General features: G+C 43.3%; 1 protein-coding gene across 1 annotated transcript in view; it reads right to left on the bottom strand.

Annotated features, from left to right (window-relative positions):
• Positions 1-434: 434 nt before the first annotated feature.
• mon2 (MON2 homolog, regulator of endosome-to-Golgi trafficking) overlaps positions 435-26081 on the bottom strand; it is a 37068-nt gene continuing 11421 nt past the window's right edge. Inside the window, exons 4-34 of the mRNA XM_079346105.1 lie at positions 23894-24025; positions 23651-23780; positions 23000-23097; positions 22527-22652; positions 22096-22290; positions 21629-21753; positions 21176-21315; positions 20904-21057; positions 19812-20002; positions 19337-19418; positions 18619-18800; positions 17805-17917; positions 16638-16742; positions 16177-16257; positions 16001-16074; positions 15814-15904; positions 15534-15635; positions 13139-13249; positions 11908-12083; positions 11566-11728; positions 10699-10992; positions 9634-9832; positions 7852-8495; positions 7128-7271; positions 5623-5751; positions 4029-4219; positions 3874-3934; positions 3672-3795; positions 3195-3402; positions 1557-1639; positions 435-1101 (exon numbers count right to left, since the gene is read on the bottom strand). Coding sequence (XP_079202231.1) covers positions 938-1101; positions 1557-1639; positions 3195-3402; positions 3672-3795; positions 3874-3934; positions 4029-4219; positions 5623-5751; positions 7128-7271; positions 7852-8495; positions 9634-9832; positions 10699-10992; positions 11566-11728; positions 11908-12083; positions 13139-13249; positions 15534-15635; positions 15814-15904; positions 16001-16074; positions 16177-16257; positions 16638-16742; positions 17805-17917; positions 18619-18800; positions 19337-19418; positions 19812-20002; positions 20904-21057; positions 21176-21315; positions 21629-21753; positions 22096-22290; positions 22527-22652; positions 23000-23097; positions 23651-23780; positions 23894-24025 — 4812 coding nt within the window. The 3' untranslated portion in view covers positions 435-937. The remainder of the gene's footprint in view (positions 1102-1556; positions 1640-3194; positions 3403-3671; positions 3796-3873; positions 3935-4028; positions 4220-5622; positions 5752-7127; positions 7272-7851; positions 8496-9633; positions 9833-10698; positions 10993-11565; positions 11729-11907; positions 12084-13138; positions 13250-15533; positions 15636-15813; positions 15905-16000; positions 16075-16176; positions 16258-16637; positions 16743-17804; positions 17918-18618; positions 18801-19336; positions 19419-19811; positions 20003-20903; positions 21058-21175; positions 21316-21628; positions 21754-22095; positions 22291-22526; positions 22653-22999; positions 23098-23650; positions 23781-23893; positions 24026-26081) is intronic.

Genomic DNA, 26081 nt, shown 5'->3' with positions numbered 1-26081 from the left:
TCTTATGAAGATATAGGATGTTTCAGGTGTCGCGATAAGGCATGTGCTGTTAAAACTATTACCTTTTACCCTAGATTTGATAACTCTTTAAAATAATAGAAGTAATGTACCGTAATTACTCAACAAAATAAATGCATGTAACAGCGTAAGTGTGTGTGCATTTCTACATATTGTACTTAGAATAAAGGGAATGAGGCTCACCTGGGATGAAATTAGGTCTTTAAAGAAGGTTGATATGTTCACTTGAATATTTTAGCTTGGATCTTAACTTGACTCCTATGAACTGATTTTTGTATGAACTCAAGGATCACTACTAAACTTCCCAAGCAAGTAGCTGAGCACACAGACAGCATAGAGCTGATTGTAGATTTAACCCATTTATTTTAGACAGACAAGTACATCCCTTCTCAGATGGCTGGCTAAAGATGACATGGAATGTTACAGTAAGATTTTATTTTCTTGCAAAAAAATCCTCACTGTTGAAAATGTTGCAAAAGTCTTAAATGTTCATTTTAAAGATCGATAAAGCCCCAGTTTTTTATTGTTTTTTGTTCTTAATTACATCATCAACAATATCACCACACACTGTACATCAAATCGGCCTCATCAGGAGAGAGAAAAAAAATAAACAAAACCTGGAGGAAACACTGCAATTTTTTTTAAATCTCCTTGGATAACACAAGAGTGCAGCCAGTCTGAATGAGCGCGGAGGGGCGGAGACGCAATCAGCTCACATGAGAAGCATACGATGAAGCGTATGGAGGTCAGGGGTCGTCAACGTGGTCCAAGAATCTCTTGTTGTGGGTTGCTTCATGTCACCGTAAGATGGGTCTCACGTTAGTTCATGTCCGTGCACTTGTAAAGTACATGAGTCGAGAGGACACATTCAAGATTTCTTCATTATAAAAAAGCACACAGCTCATGTGAGCGAGCCTGGTCAGGACTCCCCGTTCTGAACTCTGGACACTGGTGGCTGCATAAAGTCTTTAAAGGGCCCCAGGGCCTCCTTTAGGGCTGAGCTCACCTCAGACGACGAGCATGTAATGCACTCTACCAGTGTGGGGTACAGGGCTATCACTTGAGCCCATATGTTGCCATCCACTGCAGATGGTAAACAAAAGAATCACAGAACAAGAAAAAAGAAAAGAGGAGCGGGGAGGGAGGGAGAGAACACAATATAAATGGTTATAGCAGGCAATCAGAGAAATCAGCTTTTATTAAATTCCCAGAGGCGCCTGCAAATGAGTTTTGCTCTGAATGGAGGACGACGCGATGCAAACATGTTGAAGGGCACTTCAAAAACGTAGTCTCACATTGTCTCATTTTAATCTATAGCTGTTTCAAATCAAGTCTTGTGGTTGACCTTGCTGGAAATATAAACAGTTCTCCCCAGATTGGAGATGGAAATTCATTTGAAAAATGGTCCCAACTGTACTCTGACACAGTTATCTGACATGTGGGTGACGGATACGCAGGCTTTATTGTGTTCTTTTATTTATTTTAATTGTGTCACCTCTATCAAAGATCTTTTCAATCTGACACAGTTTGATACTCACCATTTTCTGGTTGTGTCTTTTTAAGAGAGTCCATCAAAGTGCTGATAGCTTTCAAGACAAAGATAATCTCAGTCACTTGTTGCCTGAAATGAAAGAGAGACCAAATACTTTAGTTAGCTTCAAAGATGTACATGAAACCTGGAGGTTAGAGAGAACGGAGGGATGGGGAATAAAGGGAAGTGTAAGCACTTTATTAAGATCTCAGCTGCTGAATGCATTTATATAAATATAAAGCAAACATACAGAAAGCTTTTGGAAAAGGTGACTTAAAGGTTTCGTCAGGTAAATAGAATAAAGTCAAAAGTGATTTATCTCAAAAGGAGACAGAAAACTAATTATTTCACTGCATGCGTTTGACAGATAATTAGCTCTAATAAGCCGTGAAAAAGTTACAAACAAACTAAATGTTACTCAACCACGAGAACTGGAGATACAGAGATGAAACGCTCAGTTAACCAGTCAGTTAGAATAAACCAAACAGGTGAACTCTAGCAGCTTCAGCCTGATCAGAGCTGTGTGTACAAATCAATGTGAGCTCAACGCTGTGTGTTAGAGAGAAGATACAGTGTTTATGTATCTGTAAGGGAGCACTCTGTACCACGGCTGTATCTGACTAACATGACTCAAAATAAGCCATGCGGTCAGTGAAGTCGCTGTCATGTTCTGTGATGTGCGCACGTTTTCTAATTATATTTATTTTTTACTTTAAAGTCTGTCTGTTTTGTAAATTACGCAGGAAGCCATTTAGTGGATGTGTTACAAGAGGAAGGATGCTCAGGCCCAGTTAGTCCTGGAGCAGTGTGAGTGGAGGGCAGCGGGGGATTGGGGGAGGGGATAATCATTTAAAGCACACAATAGGCCGTACGTGTTGATACAGTAAAATCTATTAGTGAGCACAGACCAGCTGTAACATTGGCTCCCAATGGACATAAAAAATTGAAAAGAAGAAATGCCTACATTACCCACAATGCAACAACACCATTATTAGTTTGGCTGAAGACTGCTAAAGCTCTGGTGTTTTAAGAGTTAATGCAGCTCTTACAATGTAAACTAAGATTTGCTCTTATTTTTAGTCCACGTATATAAAATGTTGATGTTGAATCCACACTGATGTGAGATATTTGACTTCTGTTTTAAGTTTAAGTTCTGTTTTTTTTTCCAACAGTACAATCTGTAATCTTCTGTTCTTTCATTCATACATGCTGAACATCACACAGCTAGTTTCTAAATTGCTTCGTCAAATCTAAGTCACCTTGCTTTTGCTGTTCATGTGGATATTCTAACTGTCCTATTTTTCTGAACTCCCCACACACACCCTGCTATGTTCTGTACTAATGGCACATTTCCCCCCAGAGCCATCATTTAACTTTCATTGTGTCTTCAAAAAAAACATATTAAAAACTGAAGAGCTCCTCCCAACTGTGAAATACTGTCTGCTGTCATCGTGTCAAACTGAACAAGTGAAGAGGTTTTCTGTTGATTACAAAACAGATACAGAACACATGATGATGCACAGCTACAGCTGAGGTTGTTTGGGTTTTGCATCACACTCCCGAGTTTGGATTTCTGAGGATCCCATCGGTCCAACAACATAAAAAGAAATCTTTCTGTTATTCAGAGGGGTGTAGATGGTTGTACCTGGGCAGCGGGCAGCGTCCACTCAACCTCTCGTCCTCCACGTAGCGTCGGAGAACGTCCTGGGATCTCTTGAGGAGCACAGAGAGCGCCATGCGGGAGATGTAGCCCTCCTGCGGGGTGGACACTTTGTTGCTGAAGGAAAACTGCAGCAGCGTCTCGAAACAAACTTTAGAAAAATCCTCCCTCATCCTCACGTCGATCTCAGCCTCTGTCAAAACAAAAGCCATTCACATGTCGGACATTTTTGCTGACGCTGCTCTCCAGAGATGATTTACGATGAGTGGACAGCCAGGGCTTCACTGTCTTTCTCAACACATGAAGAGTTTGACAGAAGTCATTGTTTGTGATGAGTCACAGAGAAGAATTTCACAAACAAACTTGGACTTAATGGTTTCAATGTGATCCCCAAGCTTGACACCCTGCTGTCCCCTCAGAAACATCAGTAAACAGTCAAAGGATTTGAGCTGTACATGTTACCTGTGAACGACGGGGACTGGGAGTGAATGGAACCTCTATTGAGCATGGCCATGATCTGGCCAACAAAGTCTTTGGGGATGAAATTGGCAAACGGCAAAATCTCTGTGCTGATCAGCTGGACCACCTTAAAAAGAAAAAGACACAATGAGGATATGTGCTGCCAAACAAAATGATTTCAAAAGACTCGAGGACAAGTATTTACCTCGACATCAATCGCCTCATTCTTCTGAAACTCCTGGATGGAAAGGTTATCTGGAGGTGTGCTAAAAATGGATAAACAAAGAGGTTCGGACTGAGCATTTAGAAAAAAAAAAAAAAAAAAAAAAAAGGTGCATTGTCGACTGTGTAAATGTTTACCTTTTGGTAAAAAGAAAGTCTTCGAAGGCATTGGCCAGCTCTGGCCACATGGTGTCGAACTTCCCCGACGAGGCATGCTGGCGCGCGACAGGCAGTCCGATAGACAGAACCTTGAGCAGAGACGAAACGGCGAGCTTCCAGGTGCTCTCTGATGGACAGGCGTACTTCAAACCCAGGGGCATTCTCAAAGTCTTAAGGGGGGGGGAGAGAGGAAGAGACGGTGGAGAATCATGAGACATTTTTGAACAACTATCGGCTTGGAAGAAAGAACTCTTTCCAGAGAACAGCTGGCTTCCCTGAGGTTTACATTTTACACGTATTGCCTTCATGTTTTGGAAACGAAGAAAGTCGGGGCCCATGTTGGAGTCATCCATTGGGACATGTGATAATTGTTCCTCTGCAAATCAACTCTCTGCAGTAAGAGCAAGAGACTGTGGGAAAGAGCAGCTAAACGCAGGTGTCAGAAACTTAATACGATCCTCAGTGTCAGCTGTACGAGGTTAGGTCTTTAAAAGACGGACACTGACGCATCTGCCACATGGAGGATGTAGCTGTAACTCTATCAATGAGGGGGGAGGATGGCGGATATGTTGGAAATCAAATTTTGACATCACTGATGAGCTACAGCAGAGGTTCAGACATAACAAAGAATCAGATTTGGTGGAAATACATGGATTTATTTCCTGTTCTTCCACTCTTCTTGCGTTCACACCACATGTCACATTCATCTATTCACAGCACACTCACACACTGATGGCTGAGGCTGCGACGTGTCCAACAGTGCTCCTCTGTTCTCACACATTCACTCCTAACCGGCAAAGCAGCAGCAGCAGGATCACTTTAGGGTTCACTGTCTTCACGTGTCCTCCCTAAGGACACTTTAGCAGGAGCAGGGGATCGAACCTGCTAGCTTCAGACTTTACCGCTGAACCACAGCCGCCCGCCCAGTCACGTTAAGAAAGAAAACTGTGCCGTAGGTGTTGATAATGTTTAACAATTCTATCAATTCATTCAGTTCTTTTTCTTTCTTTTTGACATTTTTATTGACAAAACATGAGAGCACCATCAACGCACCGTCAACGCACCGAGTTAAAACAAAAACTGCTTCACTTATGAAGTGCGTCACTGATTTGTGATGCGGTAAAGCAGGAGCTAGGATCAAAATGCTACAATTCATGAGAGCAAAATAAGAAGTATCCAGGGAGCGCAGATGTACAGAGAATAGAGTCCTCATCGTAGCAGCTGTGGGTTTGAATCCAACCTCGGACCCCATGTCACCCCCCACTCTCTCCTCTCAACATTTTCTCCCCTCTCTTCAGTCGTCCTATTTATTAAAGGCAAAAAGACCCCAAAAGAATGTAAAAATATTGAAAGAAAAAACCCCCCCCAGAAAAATCAAAAAGAATAAGAGAGGTAAAGTATAAATCAATACCGCCAACTTAACAGTAAAATAAATATGTACAAAAATAAAGTGACAAAATAAGCCGAACTCAAACTAAAAGCCAGATTTATAAGGAAGTTGTTTGTATGCTTTTAATAGATCGACATTAAGATTATTATTAGTTCAGAGAATAATGGGTCGAAGTGAAGTTACCTTGATGATATTCTGCAGAACTTTTTCGTTGATGACAGCTTTGTGACATGCCGTTTTATGGTACAGGTCCACCACCACCTCCAGGGAGCGCTCAGCAAAGGGCACGTAGTTTAAGGCAACCCATTCCGCCTGAAGGATTTAACAAGAGAACACACGTCCGTCAAACGATCTGGAAAAGCACGGTCACGAGATTTGTGCGGAGTTTTATTAGAAGCAGCCTTTAAAGACACACTTTGTACGAGCACACCCACATTGGTTTCAAAGGTACGCGTACAGCTCCACGTTTGACTTATTGAGAGTTTTGAGCTCATTTTGATGCTGCAAAGTGTGTCTTAAAGAAATATAAACATGTGCATATGAACACCAAAAACACCAAAATCAAGTGAAATCATTAAAACTGCACAGGGACTGTGCACACAGAGGCATGACCGCCGGTTAGTGGCAGGCAGAGAGAGAGAGAGAGAGGGGGGGGAGCATGGAGTGAGTGAGAGACGCAGATGAGATGTGAGAGCCTACCATGCGGTGTGACATCTCATCTACCGCACAGGATAGGTCGTCACCATTCAGCACAGCTTAGTGACATTATAGAGGGGGCGGGCTGAAGGAGATGACACAACTCACCGGCGCAAACAGCTGGATCTTAAATGGTTTCCAGTGAGTAGTCCCAAGAAACAGAATGAGAGAGGATATCGCAATTAAACTGGTGTTGTGTGTTGAATTTGTAGTGGTGTGGTGTTAAAAGGCTCAATCACAAGGGCTGTTTTAGGGGAAGACACACTCACTCCTAGCACCACGGACATAAGAGGAAATCTGAAGGACCGACCGAAACATCTGTTTGGCAGGCTGGAAATGTGTTTGATCCTCTTATAAAATAATTGAAACAGATTGAGATCAACAACACGGTCCAGGCTGAATCTGGACCCCACGTGCAGGACAAGCAGGCTGACCGTCAAGAAGAGACAGTCAATGTTTACTTCTTCAATGTTAAGCACAACAGCAGCAGCCTGCCTGCGTGTAAGGGCAAGAAACTCCCATCCTTCCCTTGGAGGCAGAGCACATGCTGGATTTCAGAGATGTCCAGGAAAATCCCCTGAATCAATCACTGTTGTGAAAGAGAAACCTTGTTTTTTGGTTTAATGAACAAATTCATTTTAATGAAGATCATCAAGTTTGAAGGTTTTTTTGTGCGTGCGCTGCCAGCCAGTTGAAGCATGACTCAGGGAATATGAGGAAGAAGTTACTTGAGCCAACTAATGCAGGTCTAAGAAAACTTTCAACCTCATAAAAAGCCAAAACAAGGGCTTCATAAGAACTACATTCAAGGGGTGCAGGTTGGTTTCGTGAACATCAAAGAAGAGGGATGATGTTAAGAATGACTGAAGAGAAAACGTCGATGAATCACAGTATACAACGTCTGACATTTTTATGAAACAAACATTAGAAAGACTTAAAAAAAAAAAAAAAAAAAAAAGCATTAGTGCCGCTAAATCCGCCCCCTCCCTTACCTGGTTGTATTTGGCATTGGCCACGTGTTTGGTTTCCATCCTGCCGTACTGAGGAGGCTTACAGGAGAACTCCACGAAGAGCAGCAGCTGTTGAAAGATGGCCGGGTACATGACCTGCAGGTTCTCAGGGCCCACACAGATGGCCTGCAGCAGGGAGGGAAGGGAGGAACAAACACTGCTGACATCCACCACGGGACTGCACATTGCATAATTTAACAGACTGACACATTGTGTCCTGGGCTGAGTGGAGACATATGAGAAGACATTTATTTTTGGTGGAAAGAGAAATTAAGGGTCGGAGTATTTATGCCAAAGAAGAGCTAAAGTTTTATCTAGAAACATCAAATAAAGGCTAAAAAACATTATCATGTCCTTATTATATTAGGTATTTTAGATTTAGATTAAAAATTAAAAGAGAAGGTAGGCATGAAATTATGATTTTGGCCATGTTGACTTAAAAAAAAGAAATTTGACGACAGTTAAAATACACTTTAAATAAATGTAAGTCAGACTTGTTTTCTGTCCTGATAGTTATTATCATGCTATACGTTCAAGTGATCATTTCTCAAAGTAGTTTGCAGTGTTCTTCAACAGATAAGCACACAAGTCTGATGCCTTACACTTAGCCTTTATCTTGATGCTCATTTCTATGACCCATAACGTATCAGATTTGCATTTTTAGAAAACTTGGGTAGAGGATTAAATTGCTGTTTCCTTTGCCCACCTTCTGCAGAACATCCAGACTCGTGAGCACAGCTTCCTGCAGGCTGGTGAGCACCGCCTCAGTGTAGGAGGGGAGGATGAAGGGCGAGGCGTCGCTGCTGATAGGCACAGAGACGGCCCCGTGGAGGATGACCCCCAGCTTCTTCAGGTCCTCCATACTGAAGTTGGCCTTTATGTGCTGGTAGAGAGCTGGGAAAATCTGGATCAGCGCAGTGAGGAAGGGCTGGCTGGGGATGAAGGCGAGCTTCTCCGACGGGCCACTCGGCGGCCTCGTGCTGTCTGTTCCGGTTCGATACCACGTGTTCCACGCCGACCACCACAACGCAGAGTCTTCTAAGGCCGACTCCTCCCCTGGGGGAGGGGCCTGCAACTCGGCGCCGTTGTATCGCGTCAGCCGCTCGACTAGAGAGTCTGAACGCACGAGAGGTCTGCCGGGACCGGAGGCTGAGAGGGGGTCAATGAGCACTGGGGGGACGCCCATGGCGGCGAGTGCATCCACTGCTTTATCACAGTCTTTAACAGGAGTGACTATCTGTAAGATTTCTTGAAAGCTCTTGAGCGCAGCCAGGGAGACCTCGTTGTTTTTGCTGAGAGCAGCAGACTGGATGTGGTTCAGCAGGACCTCCCAGGCCTCGAAGAAATCACCTGCAGACACACAGCGAAACCACGGCTGGGGGTGAGACTGCCTCTAACAGCACGTGTCAACTGTAATTAAAATGTGTCAATTAGCACTTTCATATGTGAAACCAACATGCGGTAACTATAACACTTTCACAGAGGCTACATGGGAAGAGCTATCATAAAACTGGTTTATCAGTTTCCTGTTAGAATCTGAATATTAGCTTATTTTCTCGTCCATTAAATCCCTCTAGGAATCCCGAATAGAGACGTTCAGATTCCATGTCCTCTCTACTACAGAAGTCCTAAACAGACATGGAGCCATACATCTGGTCTACTCTGGTTCCCCTTGAAAACAGCTAGTTTCCAGTTCTTTATACTTGAGATCTTGACTTTTGTTCTGGTATCCTCAGCCTGGCAAAAGCATATAGCAAACATCGGCTTAACTTACCTCATTACCAACATGTCATAATGCAGTCTGACATATCCAAAGAATGATCAGGGATGTGTAACCTGAAACGCCAGTGGCAGCAATAATACATCAATGCAGGAAGCACAGGACATCTCTCTGCGTAGGGCTACTATTTTCGAGTGGCGAATTCAACAACATCTTCAGTCGATTTTCAGGTGGCTTATTAATTATGGCGGTTTAAGGTCTTGGCACTGAGTGGCGTATTTGCTGGTAACAGAAACCACGTTTTAATGTTGTGTGGGAGGCGATGTTACAGGTGTTGGTATCAGTTCAATTCTAATCCAATACAGGGATATTAGATTGCCAGCAACACTTAGTCAATGTATCGAGGATGTATGTGGGAGGAGAAGCATCTCTTAAAAGGAATTTATGTGATGAAGGCTCGTAATGTGTTGTATATTATGAGTCACCTCTTGTAATTTGGCACAGACTAAAATGTTCAGAGGGGTGAGAGCAGTTAATGATCAGATTTTATCTCTCACTGGAACATGAATCCTGCCAGCATGGAGCGTAACGTGATGTCTTAATGTGTGGAAATAATGCAGAACAGGTGGGCTGATTCTGGACCTCTGCGTCAGATTTATGAATTTATTTCAGTACATCGTTTAAATTGTTTAAAATATCATAGTAGCTCCAGCAGTGTGTCCCGGTCTACCTCATGTACAGCAGTATCAAATACCTCCAGTGACTCACCTAACTGCTGGAGGCGATAGCGCCTCGTGTTGAAGATGCGAGCCACCCCGGCTAGTGTCAAAACCCACGTCTCCGCCCACTGTTTCTCAGCTGTGTCTCGTGAATGGTGGATAAGGATGTTCCCGCCACCAGACTCAATCTTCTCCTTGTCGGCTGTAGTGGATGATGTCCTCACGCAGGCCAGCAGGTGGAACAGGACCTCAAGGTGACAAAGAGACGATTGACTGTCACAATAAAGCTTCAAATGTTTTAAATGTCACTCTTGGGTCATCAGACAAAGGAAGTCTGTTTTTATCTTTTTTTGTGAGGAGAGAACAGAGTTTCATCTCATCGGTCCAACATGCTCATCTCTCTGTATGAGCTCTTACCATCAGGCAGATGATAAAAAGTCCCACAATGCAAACTGAGCTCATTTAAAAACCTGTTTGTACCCAGCAGTGATTCTTAAAGTTTACAGATCATCCTCCTTTTGAACAAGTCAAAATAAGTCTCAGAGCTCCCCAAAACATGTCTGTGAAGTTTCTTGTGATGAGTGATGCTTATGAACCCCTCCGTGTCCTCCCTCCTCAGGACACGTCGTTTCTGTGCTTCCAGCGTTCTCGCTCCACGCCCTTTCGTCTACGGTGGCAGACTCAGAAGTCAGACCAAACACCGAGCTGTGGGAGTGTCTGGGGGAGGGGTTATCACCCTTTGTGATGTCATAAGGGGCTTTTGTTGTCTATTCCCATTACTAACAACTCATATCTAATATTAATATGTCAGTGGTGTGTATGTTTTTTGTGCTTGACATGCAGATCAGATACATTTATTTAAGCCCCTCCCCCACACGTATAAAGGCGTGAGTGTATGGGTGTGTCTGTATCTTTAAGATGGGTTAGAGAATTGCATTTTTGATAGATTAAAATGTTTTCCTCAAAGACATAATAATGTACATAAAATAAAATCTATGAAAAGTAATTAAACTGGATCTGAATTGGTGTGTGTGTGGTAGCTTCTTCTATCAGCAGGCTGCATATGAAGTGGAGCCTCTTCTAGCAAAACAAAACGACAACAAACGCTCGCTACCTTCCAGACCACGATATGCCACGTCGGCTGCTGCAGCAGGGTCCCGTGGGCAGCGATGGTGGAGAATAGCGTCTGTCCTGCGCTTTTTCGCACAGCAGGCCGTGGGTCGACACACAGCTCGCCCAGCTTGGCGTACAGGCACAACCACAGGCAGTCAAAGGGAGGGGCGGGGTGGAAGGGCCTGTTCAGGGTCTCTCCTTTCTCCTTGGCCTGCTTCTGCTGAGCCTCCTCCTCCCTCTCCAACTCCTGTGTGATGGCTTCACCCCTTTGGAAGAAGTAGTCCGAAATATTCCACTGTGGGTAAAAAAATAAATAAAATAAAAAGAGGAGAGGAAAGGTTGGTCAAATGCTTCTGGCAGTTTTGCTATCCTATTACCATAAAGTAATCTCACAGGAACTGCCACACTCCAAGGGAAGTAATCCTGTAAACCACAGATCAATATCGGGTTTTGCATGTCCTGAATACTGTATAAAGTATCTATGAGACGTCAGCAGAGTGGTTAAGTGCGGTTAAATTAGATCAAATAATGGAAAACAAGGAAATAAGAGTTATATGAATGGTGTAATCAAATTAAATACACTATATTTCAGCTTTCATACTACTGTAAAAGTAGAGTCTCTAAACTGTCAGATTTAAACTGAGTATACGGGGGGGGGGATTTTTTTGTATTCCTTTTTTTTTTTTTTTTTTAAACCACAGTGTCTGTTAGCATAACTCTGAGTCACCCTTCTATAAGCACACATTCACGCACTCGACCTCTTATTGTATTCAATTGTTAGCCTAAAAAACCTTGTCGAAGAGCTCATCTGAGGATTTCAAGAAGCCTGCCTGCGTGTCTGAGCATCGAGATACATCTGTTCGCTCACCAGCAGGCCGATGGATGTGAGGCTGATGTTAAGCTCCTGGTTCTGTAGTCCGAAGCTGCCAGCTACATCCACAACAATCTGGAGGCACGTGCAAGGCATTGTGGGCAAGAAGTCTGTCACCACCAACTGCAGGCACTGGAAGGCTGTTCGGATCAACGATTCCCTTAAAAGGAAACAAAGACACGTGACAGCTTTTGGGTTGAAGTCGAGTTCACTCAGTGACTTTGGTGAAACTGTTGTGAGAAGACATTGAGGACGTTTGCCTTTTACATAAAACAGGAACTATTTCAGTTCATCTTAATATGTGAAGCCATGTCTGCCTTTAGCGTCGTCTCCTCTTACCCTTGATCATTGCGGATGGCTCCTATGACACCCAACACGAGGGGCCAGCCAGGCCCCAGACCGTCACCTTGGCTCTGGAGGATCTGCAGGACACTCTCCAGCTGTTTCTGCCGGATGTCTGCGTGCAGCACGTTGGACAACTCCTTTAGGGGGTTCAGCAACAGAAGCTGCAGACGCTAAGGGATTAAAAAAAGACAAACACAAAAAACAAGGGCGATGGTAACTCATTTGTTAGATGACAGACAGCTATCTGTGATGGTTGAATTTTTACTTTGTAAAAGATGCATTAAAACACTGCTTAGTTCACACGATCATTTCATGTGTGTAAGATCCTGTTTCCACTGAGCGTTTTATTCTGAGCACCAGCGGTTGTTTTTCTAATAAGGAAAGAGCGGAGAAAAATCGCTCATCATCTTTTTTCCTTGTGCTTCGGCTTTTTTGTGTGTGGACCCTCGGAGCGCTAAATTCGGCTCATTTTTCCAAATGTTTCATATTTCCTGTAGTTTTGCCACCTAAAAATCTCGTCTTGATCCGCTGTCCTGCTCGGAAAAAACCCCCCAAAAAAGGCCAGGTTGACCGGGGCCTAAATGTTTAACTCACTTAAGTAATTCAGTCTCAGGGATATACGTCAGCAGACATTTCACTGTGAACATTTTTCTGCATTTCCTTTTTTAACATATGATGCATTTGAACGTGGTTGGGATGCACTTCTGAAAGCTTCTGCAGGGGTCACTAAAGGCTTTGGAGAAGTGTCCGTCTGTGGCATTTCTGCAGGGCAGTCATCATTTTATGGCTCGGTGCTGTTCTATTAACCTCCACACGGTTCTCCTGCCCTGCTTTTGATACGCTCTGTGCCGTTCCCTTTATCTCTCTCACTGAGGTGAAGGTCACAGGCTGTGTGTTTGTGAGTGACAAGAGTAAGTGGCTGTGACATTTACGTTTTCCACATTCTAAGCATTTGGCATACTCTTATCTGTTATGACATGCACTGCAACAGAGGAGGAGATTTCTCAAATGTCAGCCATTATACACAACCCATTATAAGTAGTGGAAAAATAACACACCCACCTAATAAAGCACTCACAAGTTTTTACAATGTTTGTGTCATAAAGAAGGGCGAAGAGCAACAAGGGGGAAATGAAAGTGTTTTATAAATGTTGATTGTAAAGGCTCCTTCTTTGGCAGATTTGTGTGTTTTTGTGTTACTGCAGACGCCTGTGCAGGGAGCTACCTGATTCTGGGCCAGAGGAGGGTCATGCTTGTAAGCCAGGCCTGCTTTGATGAGCGCTGTCAACGCCTCGGCCCCCCACTCCCTCATCCTGGAGTTTGGGTGCTGGCAGACCTGCAGGGACACATCACATCGACACACAATTGCATACACATGCGAGCGATGACAGATCGGATACAGAGGCTGTTCAGAGCTCCCAGCAGTGGTCATGGTGGGTGGGTGTGAAACGAGTGGGTGAAATAAACTAGAGACTGTGTGATAGAAAACTGTGTTCCCCCTGTGATAGCAGGATACGCTGTGACAGACCGTGTAATCATGGAAGCTAGTACAATACAGATAAACATGGAGAGGCCAGGCTCAACAGAGAAAAGCTCCCTCGTTTGGGACGAAGCTTGTGATCTGTTTGAAGAACACACAAATACACATTTATAATTTGTGTTTATGTGAAGGTTAAATGGATCCTATTTGATCCATAGGTAGGTCTCGTCACTGAATTGCATACAGATGTAGAACAGACACTGCTACACTAAAATTCATCTCCCTAAATAAACAAATAATCAAGCTGATGTCATGTCAGGTCAAATTCACATAAAAATGTCAAGACAGTGCATTTGAATTTAAAAGGCCTGCAAAGACAGTGAAGCAGCTTTAATCTGAGCATCAAGAACACAGGTACAGCTTCAGATTGGGCTTCTGTTACGGATCAGATTGCAAATCACCAGACACTTTGCACAACAGGAAAAACAGAGAGAAATGCAGATTGCGGACACATTTTTCAGAACAGCAAACTCTCAACTCCAACATGTTGATGCCAGACTGAGAGGAGGAGAGCGAACAGGTTGAGGTGTGGGGGGGAAAAATAAATAAATAAAAATACAGGAGAAAGCAAATGATTATGGAGGAGAGAACGTGAGCTTACCTTCTGCAAAACAGACAGGAGTGCAAAAAGAGAGAGAGGGGAGATAGACAAACAGAATGTGAAGAAAACCTCTTAACACACTTTACACACATAAAAAAGGAGAATCCTGTTATGGACGAGAACATGAAGTAACTACAGCTAAGGTCAGTTTATTATTTATGTTACTTTAAACACAACTCGAGTGATCCAGCGTGCTTTGAAAGCACAGCTGTCAGTACACTCTACTGTTAAGTGTCATTTTAAAAACAGTTTTGATCAAACATTTAGATCATAAACTTCCCAACATTTAGCAATAATGTCTCCATATGAATGAAAGTAAAACAGTGTATTATGAGGCATCACCCAACGCTGGCCAGGTTCCATGTAACATCAACTCAAACATGGGGACAACTCTATTTTCAATGTTGCTATGACAACAAGCTTCATTTAAAAAAAAAAAAAAAAAAAGTTCAAATGTTATCTCAACCGTGAACATGCAACAGTCTACTGTATGTTCAGACATGATGTAAGAGCAAAGATCTAAAAAGTATTAAAACATCCAACTGTTCTTCAGCTCCTTCAACGTTGTTTCTCCTTCAGGACTAAAGTTTTGAACCACAGCTCTACCCGTGTCCTAACAGCACGTGTAGCGCCGCGCGTGTCCGCACTGTTAGATACTGAACTCTTCAGTATCAGCCCGACAAAGAGATTGACATCTAGTCTAGTTTGTACTGAAAATGACAAACCAACGTGTGGTGCTTTGTATTGATAACACACAAAGCGGCGTGAGCCAAAGAAACCATTATTTATTTATTTACATAAAACAAGTCAAAGCTCAACATTACCATCACGGATGTGGACATTATTCATGCACTGTATATACTCTACTTTGTAAAACAAACTACCAAGCTCTGCTGAGTGAGAAAAGTCAGTGCTGGTGCTTCCTCGTCTGTCACAGACAGACAGAGAGTAAACTAGAAAGAGAGGGCGGGGCTACAAAACGGCCGCCCGCGCCGCTCGCGAGCCGTCAGGACACTCCAGCAGGAAACAACAGAATCAGGCCGACTTTGTTGCGGACACTCGCTCGCATCGAATGCTGTTAGGACAGGCTGTTAGTGCTGCAGCTATGATTCAATGTCACTGAAACCCTCAGAGGCTCTGTGACCTCCAGACTCCATGTTAAAAACAAACAGCATTCGTACTGGGAGACGACGAGCTCAGCAGAAATCTTAACATTCCTCAAGGAAGCTAACATTCATTATTTTATTTTTTACAGACCTTTATTTTCAGCTGACATTTAAAAAGGTCAAATCCTTGACATGATGTTTGTACAGGGTAAATTCTTAACAGTAATGTAAACTGTACAAAAACTATTTCAAGCACATGTCAGTTTAACCTTAGCTGACAAAAGAAAACATGAACTGCATCTTTCCTCTCTCATTGTGCTGACGGTGATTAAGAACAGAACCCTTATTATTCTCATCAGGCCTATGATCTTACCTCCAGTAGGTGACCAGTCAGGGGTCTCCATAGGATCTCTATACGATCCATGTTGACGAGGCCAGTCTCCAGCAACTTGGCCACAGCAAACAGAGAAGGCTCCTGAAACCAAGACAAGAACTGATAAATAACTAGACAGCTTGTACCCTGATCTTCATGATTAAATGCATTCATATGGTTATATTTCATATCCAAATGCTCTCAAATGTGAGCCTTCATTCTTTATTGAATCCAAAGATAAATACATTTATCTAAATTTGCATTTAACCTTCAAGTGTACCTTGTTGTTTCCATAAGCCATCTCCATGGCTTCCAGTGAGAGGGAACAGAGGGCGTTGATCAGGTGATGTAGGGACACATCATCCAGGTACCTTAACAACACAAAAAGAGACCGGCCACATTAAGTGGATCTGCATATTTTTCATAGCATGTAGAATCCTTTTCAAAGATGAGTGCTTGGTCCTTACTGGGAGCTCTCAAATAGTCTGGACAGGATGTTTGAGATGACGGGCAGGTCTGTCATCACCGCCGTCGTCAGAACCTGTTTAGGACAAGACACGATCACACCCAGGTCGCCCGTTAACTTTAACAAAGAAGTGAGAAAATACACATGCTCGAACAGATCCTGAAACAAAAGACTCACTGTACTGGGTCCCTCCACAGCCCGGCCAGGCTTCAGGGCGCCGCCCAACCCCGGCTTCAGCCCCAGAATCCAAACCAAGTGCTGGGAGAGGAGAGTGAGAGACGGATGAGAGCTGGAAACACGGTCGACTGTCATGGTCATGAAATGCCCCCGACAGGCTCATAGATAAAGCTTCAGGAGACACTCAAATGAGCTAAGACTGATTCAAAGAAAACTCAAGACTTTTCGGATCCAGTAAGACTTTCTGACAATGTTTTAAAATGAATTCCCTGCAGGTCTTTGATTCTCTCATATCTAACAGATGAGACATTTCCATGCACACATGAGAGGGAGACCGGGTACTGCAGAAGAACGGGGCGCTGCCTCATTTGACTCGTCTGATTCCATTAGATTGTGTGTATATGTGTGCGTGTCTGTGTGTTGGTAGGTGTAAACATGTGGTACCAGGTGGCAGTTAGTACCTGCAGTGTAGCCAGCACCAGCTGCCACGAGGTCCCCAGCACGGCCCCGTGGCAGTGGGCCAGGTTCAACAGGGTTCGCATACACTGGATGTTCTTCGCCGTCAGCTGACAGAAAGAGAGACGGTTCAATTATTGCACAAGTCAATAAGCGTATCATCGAGCATTTGGCTGCCACTTTACTGCAGGGAGAGAGACAAAGAAAAAGCCTCAATCGCAGGTTGGAGGAAAAATGATAAGCCGCCGCATCATGTGGACCACAGTGACAAAAAGAAGACGGTGAAAATATGCACCTGCAGTGGAGTGGGAGCTAAGACACATATCAACATGTTTGTTCCTCTAGGGGAAACTCTGATTACAGCGTAATGGTTCTAGGCTAGAGCCAAGGTCACTGCCCATCTTTGTGAAATGTAATTGCCCTCAGGGCGGATTCACGAAGCTGACCTCTACATGCTCACCACGACGGCTCCTGCTGCCTTGAGACATTAAGTGCGTCTGATCTTCATGTGGGCATTTGAATGCGCAGGCTTTTTCTGCATGTTACATATTAATAACACAGACGTCTCATCTTTGCATTTTCATTATTTATTTATATTTGGGCGTTCGAGCTGTAACTGCTCAGAGAAATTACTGGGAGTTGAAAAATGAAGAACATGGCTTGTTAAAGGGAGTCTTTGGGTTATGTATTTCTTATTTTGAGCCTTTTTAACAGGATAGCCACAGAGACATGATATGTGAGGAGAGAGGGTGGGGGGTTGACAAGCACCAAAGTGTGTGAGGACCTGGAGTCGATCCTGCAGTCTGTGAAACAAAGATCGTAGCCTCTGTACGTGGCGTGCAGCCTCAACTGTCCGAGCCTAATCATCGTCCAAGATTCATTATTTGAAAACGCTTCTCTTGTATTGTTTGTTTTTCCTTCTGTCGTGGTCTTGGCTTCGTTGGTCAGGACTAATGCTCTTTATTTGGAGTTTATTTATCCTCCCCAAAGCAACATTTGGACTTTTGTTTTGCTGCTCTTAGATTGATTCTGTAAAATGGTTCTCTAAATATTCAGTCTTTATCGTAAGATGTTTATATTGTTTTTGGTTTAGGAAAACAGTCATATCGTGTTAAAATGATTCAATGTCTGGTAAAGCTCTGGCCTCCTCATATACATTAGTGTGCCCTTACCACCACAGTGCCCTGGGGCTGGGCGGTGAGAGGCTGGCCAACAGCCACCACCTGCTGATGAGATTCACTGGAGGGGCTGATAATCTGCACACTCTGGCCCTGGATCGAGTAGGCTGCGGAGAATGAACACACACAGACAGACAAACACACACACACACACAGGAGTAAAGCATTTCACTGAGAGCCAGTGACACGCAGGTTTTATAACGAGCTCACGACATGCAAGAAAAGATTTCTTAATTAACTTCGAGGCAAACATCCATCGAAGGTTGAGACCCAATTTGGCGGCTTTATCTCTACAAGCGACTATGCAAATAATGGATGTCTGAGCGACGTGTTGAGAGCAGCTGTGCTTGTGTGTGTATGTTTGCATTCCCCAGACATATTTCTCTGTGGTGTTCCTAATTAGAAGCCACGGTGAAAAGTTTAGGATTAAAGCACCGAGAGTCGGGCAATAGGGACAGGTAGACTGCAAACAGTTTACATGTTAAGCTGAGTTTTGCAGCAACGCACATCAAACCTTATGGGAGCTGAGAAAGCTTATTAGTTTTACATAAGTGCACATGACCAGAGGCTGTCTACAGATTGCTGTGTGTGGTACAGTTGTATATTGGATTTTAGGATGCCAACATAGCAGCTACAATTCAAAACAAATGAGAAGGCTTTTTTGTTTCATCCAGGTATTTCAGGAGTGTTTGTGAGTATGTTCAGGCAAAAATAACTTTGGGTTATACTGTATATTGTAAAGGAAAATAGAAGTAGGCAGGACTAAGTGGATTGTATTTTCTATATCTGTTTAGGTGACATTCTCTACCTTTGCTGGAAAGGTTGGCAGCATTGCTGCTCAGAACAGTCAGAGCGTAGTGTGGCGGCAGGGAGGCCTTGCAGATCGCTGTGATGAAAGCGTCCCGGGGCGTCACAAGGCCCAGACGCCCACACAGAGAGGCCATGGTGAGCTCTGCCTTTAGGATGTTCTCAGTGGCTGTCTCATCGGTGCTAAAGAGACCGAAAATGAGGAGAAAAATACACAGGAAAGAATGGTCATGAATGAAGAGCACGTCAGTACCTCTTTAACAGTGAGCGACAATCAGCGTCGCTACAGTGTTTTCCACACATCGTTTGTTCTGTTTTATCATCTGTAAGATCAACATCTAAAATCAGTAAACTGACGGCAGATCAGTCGTTGCTCTCTAACTCCCTGAGAGTGTTGACAGAAGCATCGTCTGACTGATGCTTTGCAGGTCATCAGAGAAAATAAACAACCTTTCTGCAGAATTTAGTTGAAAAAATATCAAACTATCATTTTCGCTGAGTTTAACAGCTGGAAATTAGCTGCATTTTGCTGTAGGCCACAGACATCTCTGAAGGACAAATTAAGTTGAACACATTTCAAACATGGATTTCAGATTGATTAAATCACTTAAACAGCACATGGTAGGATTTCAGAGTTTTCATGGAAAATCTGAAAAGGGTGCACACTCTAAAGGTCTGCTGGCTGCAGAATAGTGAGAAGGCAGAGAGAGTCAGTATACCTTGCGTCTAGTAGTAGAGAGAGAGCAGCAAGTAAACCACACCAGCAGGCGCTGACCATCTCCTCCCACACCAAGTGGGCTCCTAAGACACAAACAGAAAGCATTAGTCAGATCATGAAGGAACTATCTCACTTTATTCAGACATCATCACTTTCTTAGGCTGTGAATCAAAACATGCCTCTAGGTTTTCTTCTTTAAAAAGACAGACACAATCAGACATCATACTGGCCACCAGGGGTCAGAAATGCTACAATCCAGAATCCTGAAGGGTTTGGTTAGTGTGGAAAAAAACAGAGACTTAAACACTCTCTACTTTTACTACCTTAAGATATTTCTTAACCTTCTAGCTGCTAATCCTAATTTATTTATTTATTATTCTTTACTCATTTCTAAATTCTTGTTTTTTTACTCATTTGGATAAGCTTCTCTTGGACTGCATGATAAACATTCTTCTCTTCCTCCTTCCCCTTCTCACCTTGTTGTGGCTGCCACTCCTGATCAGGATGAGTCTCTTTGAACTCAGCAGCTGCCTCCTCCTCCATGCCCAGTTCTCTTTCGATCATTGTAGTGATGCCCCGCACCAGGTCCAGCAGGGCGCTGAAGGCCACAGACATGGCGTAGCCCTCTGGGATGGACGGGGGCTCCACCTTGTCCAGCATCTCGAGACTGAGTGGTGAAAAAAAGTGACAGAGCTCATGAGAAGGAGGGTAGAGGTAGAGGGAGAGTGTGTGTGTGTGTGTGTGTGTGTGTGTGTGTGTGTGTGTGTGTGTGTGTGTGTGTGTGTGTGTGTGTGTGTGTGTGTGTGTGTGTGTGTGTGTTCTGACCATAGACTGTTCTGACGCGTCGCAGTAGCTCGTGGTTCAGTGTTTAGTAGCTAGCCAACAAGTTTAAATCTTTCCACCTCAATTGAAATAAATACACAATAAATAAATGCTTGGCTGCTAAAATTAAAAGGACAGGCTTATAGCCTGATGCTGATGCCTATCAAGTGAATCAACATATTAAACCAACCAATCACAGCGCTGCAGAAACAACCTTGTTCTTCCTTCTCCATTTCAGTCTTGTTTATAGTCAAAGCAAGACAGCTATTTTAACGGGGCTTCTTTACATTTTATAATTCAGGAGAAATAATTTGTTCTTTGTAAAGTCATTGTTTAATAAAATCAAACGTCACTCTCCCTCATTATAGAGAAAGTCAGCGCCATGCTGCCTTTGTCTGCCAGCAAGAATCCTACTTACTACAAATAGATTTCATAACCAAGAGAAAGGGCAATTTAGAACTCAACTGATTATAGAAAGGCCTCTGGCCTGGGCGATGGAGCTGGGATTTAAAACTCACTTTCCAAAGACTGATGATAAAAGCGTTGCAGTTGTTAAGTAGGGTTGACACTCTGATCTCTTCCTTGTTATGATACCCTGCTGTGTAATGCACAATCATTTATCACTGCTGGTTGTTCAGGTGAAGTTATACCTGTGGGTAGCTGTTTACTTGTTCTGTGTTTGTGTATCTGTAAAAAGACAGTCATTTTAGGTCGAAAGGTGAGGTCTGTGTGGGGACAGTACTTACTAGGTGGCCTTCGCACTGCCCTGGACACTGACGGTCATAAGAGGGATCCAGGTACCACGGTATTCAAATGCAGCCTGGGTGGTCAGGTTGCCACTGACCCCTCCTGTCCCTGGGCCGCCCTGTGCTGCACCCTGGGTCCCTGAACCTGAGCCTCCTAGACAGACAGTCACATTTCTTTTCATTGCTTATGAAGAAAAGAAGACTTGAATGTGTTTGAAGTAAACACCCTACTTCCTTTTGTAACATGACTTGAAAGAACAGTGTAAACTGACCGGCGGGAGCACTGACGGCAGCAGGATTTCCTCCGTTGGGGACGATGAAGAGAGACTGGATGAACGAGCCAAGGGCGTTGACGATGTCTCTGAATACCTTAGTGGAGTGCTGCTTCATGTCGTAAGACTGGCAGAAAGACCTGGGAGAAAAATAAACACATGATTTTTGTGATGAGAAAATGGTTATTGTGGGGTGCGCCTCAGTAGTACAAAACTGCATTGTTTAGAATTTGGGTGGAAACTTTTTGTGGGTTTAACCAAAGGCATGACCTTGCGGTTGTAACAAGCAATGGACCAATCAGCATTCAGAAAAAACTTTTTACTATCATGATGAGATACCTGCCTTTGTTTTTCTGTTAACTCCAAAGTCATGGAGAAATGTTCATCCTCAGTCTGGCAGTGTGAGGTACAAAGTCAGTTTTGAAACTTTTGAACTGCTTAATGTTTGCTTACCGTAATAAATGCGGCTGCACACACAGCCTATGGACCGATTCCACAGCTACTGCTCTCAGCCACTGTGGCTTCTCTCCATCCAGAAATTTCACCAGCAGAGACAAGAAGATCTCACACTCTGTCACCTGCAAAACAAACGCAGAAAAATCAGACCAGGACAGTTCTGTTTTTGGGTCAGATCTGACCTGATTCCCTGAATCCCCTCAGATGAAGCTGAACACTGGTTTATTGACTTCTGCTGACGCCTGCAAAAGCTTCATTTACATTCTGAAGAGTGTCAGAATTGACTTCATAAAAATAGCAGCAATGTTAATTTACTTAGATGTGGCTAAGCTTCTTAAAGCATGTGGAGCAGAACTAAGACAAAACTCTTAATCCTATGTTAATCAGACCAGATCAATTAAGTGGAGAAAATCCCTAACTCAAAAAGCATCAATCAAGGAACAGTCCTGATCAGTCAGCCGTACCAGTAAGCTGTAGAAGTGTTTGATGAGCACAGAGACCACCCGCAGCAGCCTCATGCAGATGGGAAAGTAAGGTTTCTCCACAGGGGCTGGTGAGGCCGAGCTGCTGCTGCCCTGCCGGAACTTAATGTTGGGGGAGAAGAGCTTGATGACGAGGGGACACACGCGCTCTTTCAGTAAGAAGCTGAACTCCTGGTGCTGGTGAAGAGAACACAAAGACAAGAGGGATCAGATACGGTGTTTAGACCGACTACTGTATTCAAAATGATTAATTCATCCCCACTGAGTTGTAAAAAAAAAAAAAAAAAAAAGATCGGATAGTAAAGATTTAGCCAAAATACCCCTAATCAAGAAGTTCTGGATCTGTGGATCTGGTAAATTCTGTTTTCTATTCTGTCTACAAAATTGTCCATAACCGTTAAGGCTGCATGTACCTGCAGAAATACCCCAGGGAAATCATTCAGAACCGACTCCAGCAGCTCCAGGCCAAACGTCCGGGTCATCTCTGTCATCCCAACCAGCCAGTAGGGGGCATCGGCATTCACAAGCTGGCACAAATCCTGCAGGGAGATGCATGACAGCATTTCAAACAATGAGGCCCACACATCACAGTGCTTGAAACAGTGCAGTCACCAAAGTGCAGTGTGGGTGAATAATGACGAGGGACCTTCGAATCCCTTCTTGCTAGTTTACATCACTGCAAATATGAAAGGAATTACAAGCTCCATCCATCCGCTTTTAAACTCAAGGTAACGGAGCAAATCATTACCAGATACTGGGACTAATTTAAGTTCATGAATACAATCCACAAATGATGAGGCCATCAGCCATGTTTTCAAACCAACTTGGTGCAATGGTTTTAGACAAAGTGGCAGTGCAGAGGGCTGCTGCCCCCTGGTGGACATACCTGGAACAGCATGTATGCGTCTTTAGCACTGGGTCTCAGGGTGCTAACGGACCGTCTGTTGGTGTTTCCTTGGACAGGAGGGGCCTGCTCCACGATCCCTAAAGGAGAAGATCTATATTTTAGCCATTGAAGAAACTGGTTTGAAGTGCAGCAAAAAAAAATAAGAGTCAAAACAATATGAGTAATGTTTAATCAACACTTGATTAATCAAGTAAACATCAACACAACACAATTACTAAGTGACTAATATGCTCATTGATTAATGTTGAGCCCCCTCATGGACTAATGGATCAACAATGCTACAACATTACCTCATACCTCATAAAGAAGTCAAAAACCAAACCAGCGCTAAATTCAGAAGAGAAAAAGTACGCTCTTTTTGGCACATTAACTATTTGCTTCTACTCTGCTGCTGAAGACATGTTATTTCAAATCCACAAAATGTTTCTTACATGTCGGTCTGAGGGATAAAAGCTCACGTTTTCATTTCTGAGTTGGCCCTTCAGGTCAACATATATATCTCTGTAATCTGTATGTAGTCACTCCCACTCTCAATCTTCCCACAGTCAGTCATGAGGCGATGCATTTATTTGCTGTAAATCTTCAATGAGGTCAGACATCCCATTCCCTCAGACAATCTTGCAGTCTGACCTTTGAAACGCTCGTCCTCGGCCACCATCCTCTCAAAGACCACAGTGACGACCTGTCTGACCGTGGCAGCTGCCGTGTTGTTGGTGATGTTGTCCTTGGTGAAGTGAAGACGGAAACACAGCACAATGGCCTGAAAAGACGCAAAACATAAGCATGAGAGATCTGGGTAATATGTACACCTAAACGATTAAGAGGAGTAGGACATTATGTACAAAGAGTCAGTGTGTAATATTCTTCTTCTACCTTAGAAAGTACTTCATCGTGCACGACTGTGTTGGTGGTCAGCAGGACCAGGACCGTCTGGAGAAGTTTCAGCTCCTCCAAACCGTTTTCCATCAGCTGCCACAGCATGTTGATGATGTTCCCCGCAGCTGCCTGTCACACACACACACACACGCGCGCAAACATGTCTCAAATGATTGACAGTCACCTTTAATAAATCCGAGCAAATGCCAGACATTAACGACTCAAACTGGCTCAAACTTGTATTCTCGATAGCTCGATATGTTGCAACAAAAAAAAGAAAAAAAGAGCAAAGTTAGAGCTCAGTCGGAGGTCAAACAACCCCGAGTAAAAGACAGTGGTGGTCACAGCTGCCACTGCCTGCTTAGGGGTCACAACATCATCAAGCTCAATAACACGAGGTCGAGCTGCCAGTTAACATTATGTGACTTGATGTCGAATGTAAGTGAGGCTGCATGTCCTGTGTTGGGGTCAAGAGCTCTTCAGACAACTCCTCTGGAACAGACTAGTTAGAGCCCGAAATGTAACAACGACCTGAAATAGAAGAAAAAAAATGTAACAAAAAGTAATAACTGGTCGATAATGTTGCAAAACGCTGAGCCCAAAACATGTAACAACTCGTTACATTTTGGGTCAGTTATTACATTATGGAGCAGGCTAAATATTTTTCTCCTAATAACGTAACAACTTGGGTTTTGTTCCATTTTTGTTTTATTACATTTCAGGTCATTGTTACATTTCGGGCTCTAACAAGGCTCAAGACAGGACGACTCAAACCTTCAAATAAACACATTGATAAAATGTTGATTTTCTTCACTGCTAAATTTCTGTAAGTGAATGGCTTTGAGAAATGCAAATAAACATGTTTTTTTTTAATGCCAGATAGATCTCTCTATCATTTATTTATGTTAATAAATAAATCATTCTTTAAATAATTCTTCATCTATGAAGCATCAAAACATTAAACTAGGTCTTATATCACAACCAGATACATTGAAGAAATGAAGAGCACAAACTCGTCTTATCTGAGAGGATTTTGTTTTTTGGCTTGATTATTGGCTGCAACGGCTGATTGATGTCTCGTTATTCCCTGTCAGATAATATTGGTTTGAGTTTACATCACACAGCTTCTCTGAAGCACGTCTGCTGACTTTTTGCTACACTGCAGTTCTCAAGCATTTCTACAGGGGCTCTTAGTTTTAGATCTTCATCCATGTGACTTTGTTAGTTGGTGTCAGAATTAATCCCAGCAGCATCGGTCCGGTTGTCGGACACATTTTGTGTTGCAGATGCATCTTAAGGTCACACTTTTCTCCTTCTCAGTGTTTCGTGCCCAGATTTGGAAACGTTGATCGTGTGTGTCCTGGGGTTTTAGATCCAGACCGGTTTACAATCAATATGAGGCAATTTAGTGTCTGGTCCGTCCTACTGTGACATTTTCTTTTAAGAAATCTGAGCTGTCTCCGTCCCTGAGGATACAAAGTGACATAAACATGACAAAGAATCTGACTTGGTTGTCTCAAGCGACATCTTAAGAATCAATACAGAGGCAGGTTTGTCCTGTGAGGCCCTCAGGTAGCTTTTAAAGCCTGCAGCAGGGAGTCGCTGATGATGTGGAGTGATTCTGGCAGAGGAACAGAGAGGAGTTACAATGTTCAATGGATTGGAAAATGTGTGTGTTGTGGAGTAGGTAAAGTGTGTGTCTTCGATGTCCTAGATGTTCTAGTCAGTGGTTTGTGGGGAATAACAGTTTGATAACAGCCGCTCAAAGGCGAGGAAAGGAAGCTCTGGCTGAGAGATGTTTAACGAGAAAGAAACAAAAAGAAAGTCTTCCAAGGCCCCCCCAAAAAAAAAACAACCTCTGACTGGCTGAGAAAATCTGCATCACAGACTCATGTAGAGCTCCCCTTGAATAAGCATTGACTCACTGCCACTCTTAACGTGCACTCAGTGTGACCAGTGTCTGTGAGTAGGAGGCTTTGTGACAGTGTGAGCTGATGTGGGTTATTAATGATTGACATCAAACTTATTCACTTTCAGTTATAAAGAAAAAAAGTCATCTTTTCCTTTCTACACCGACTTTTAAGACCAAAATGATTTTTGACTGTTGGATGATTAGAAAAAGATATGTGAGGATGTCAAAGTACTTTATGTAAAAAGTAGAAGAAGAAGAACATATACTTCAATT

This window comes from Symphodus melops (genome assembly GCF_947650265.1).
Source record: "Symphodus melops genome assembly, chromosome: 6".
In the NCBI taxonomy this organism is placed as follows: Eukaryota; Metazoa; Chordata; class Actinopteri; order Labriformes; family Labridae; genus Symphodus; species Symphodus melops.
This window is presented reverse-complemented; position numbering and strand designations above follow the sequence as displayed.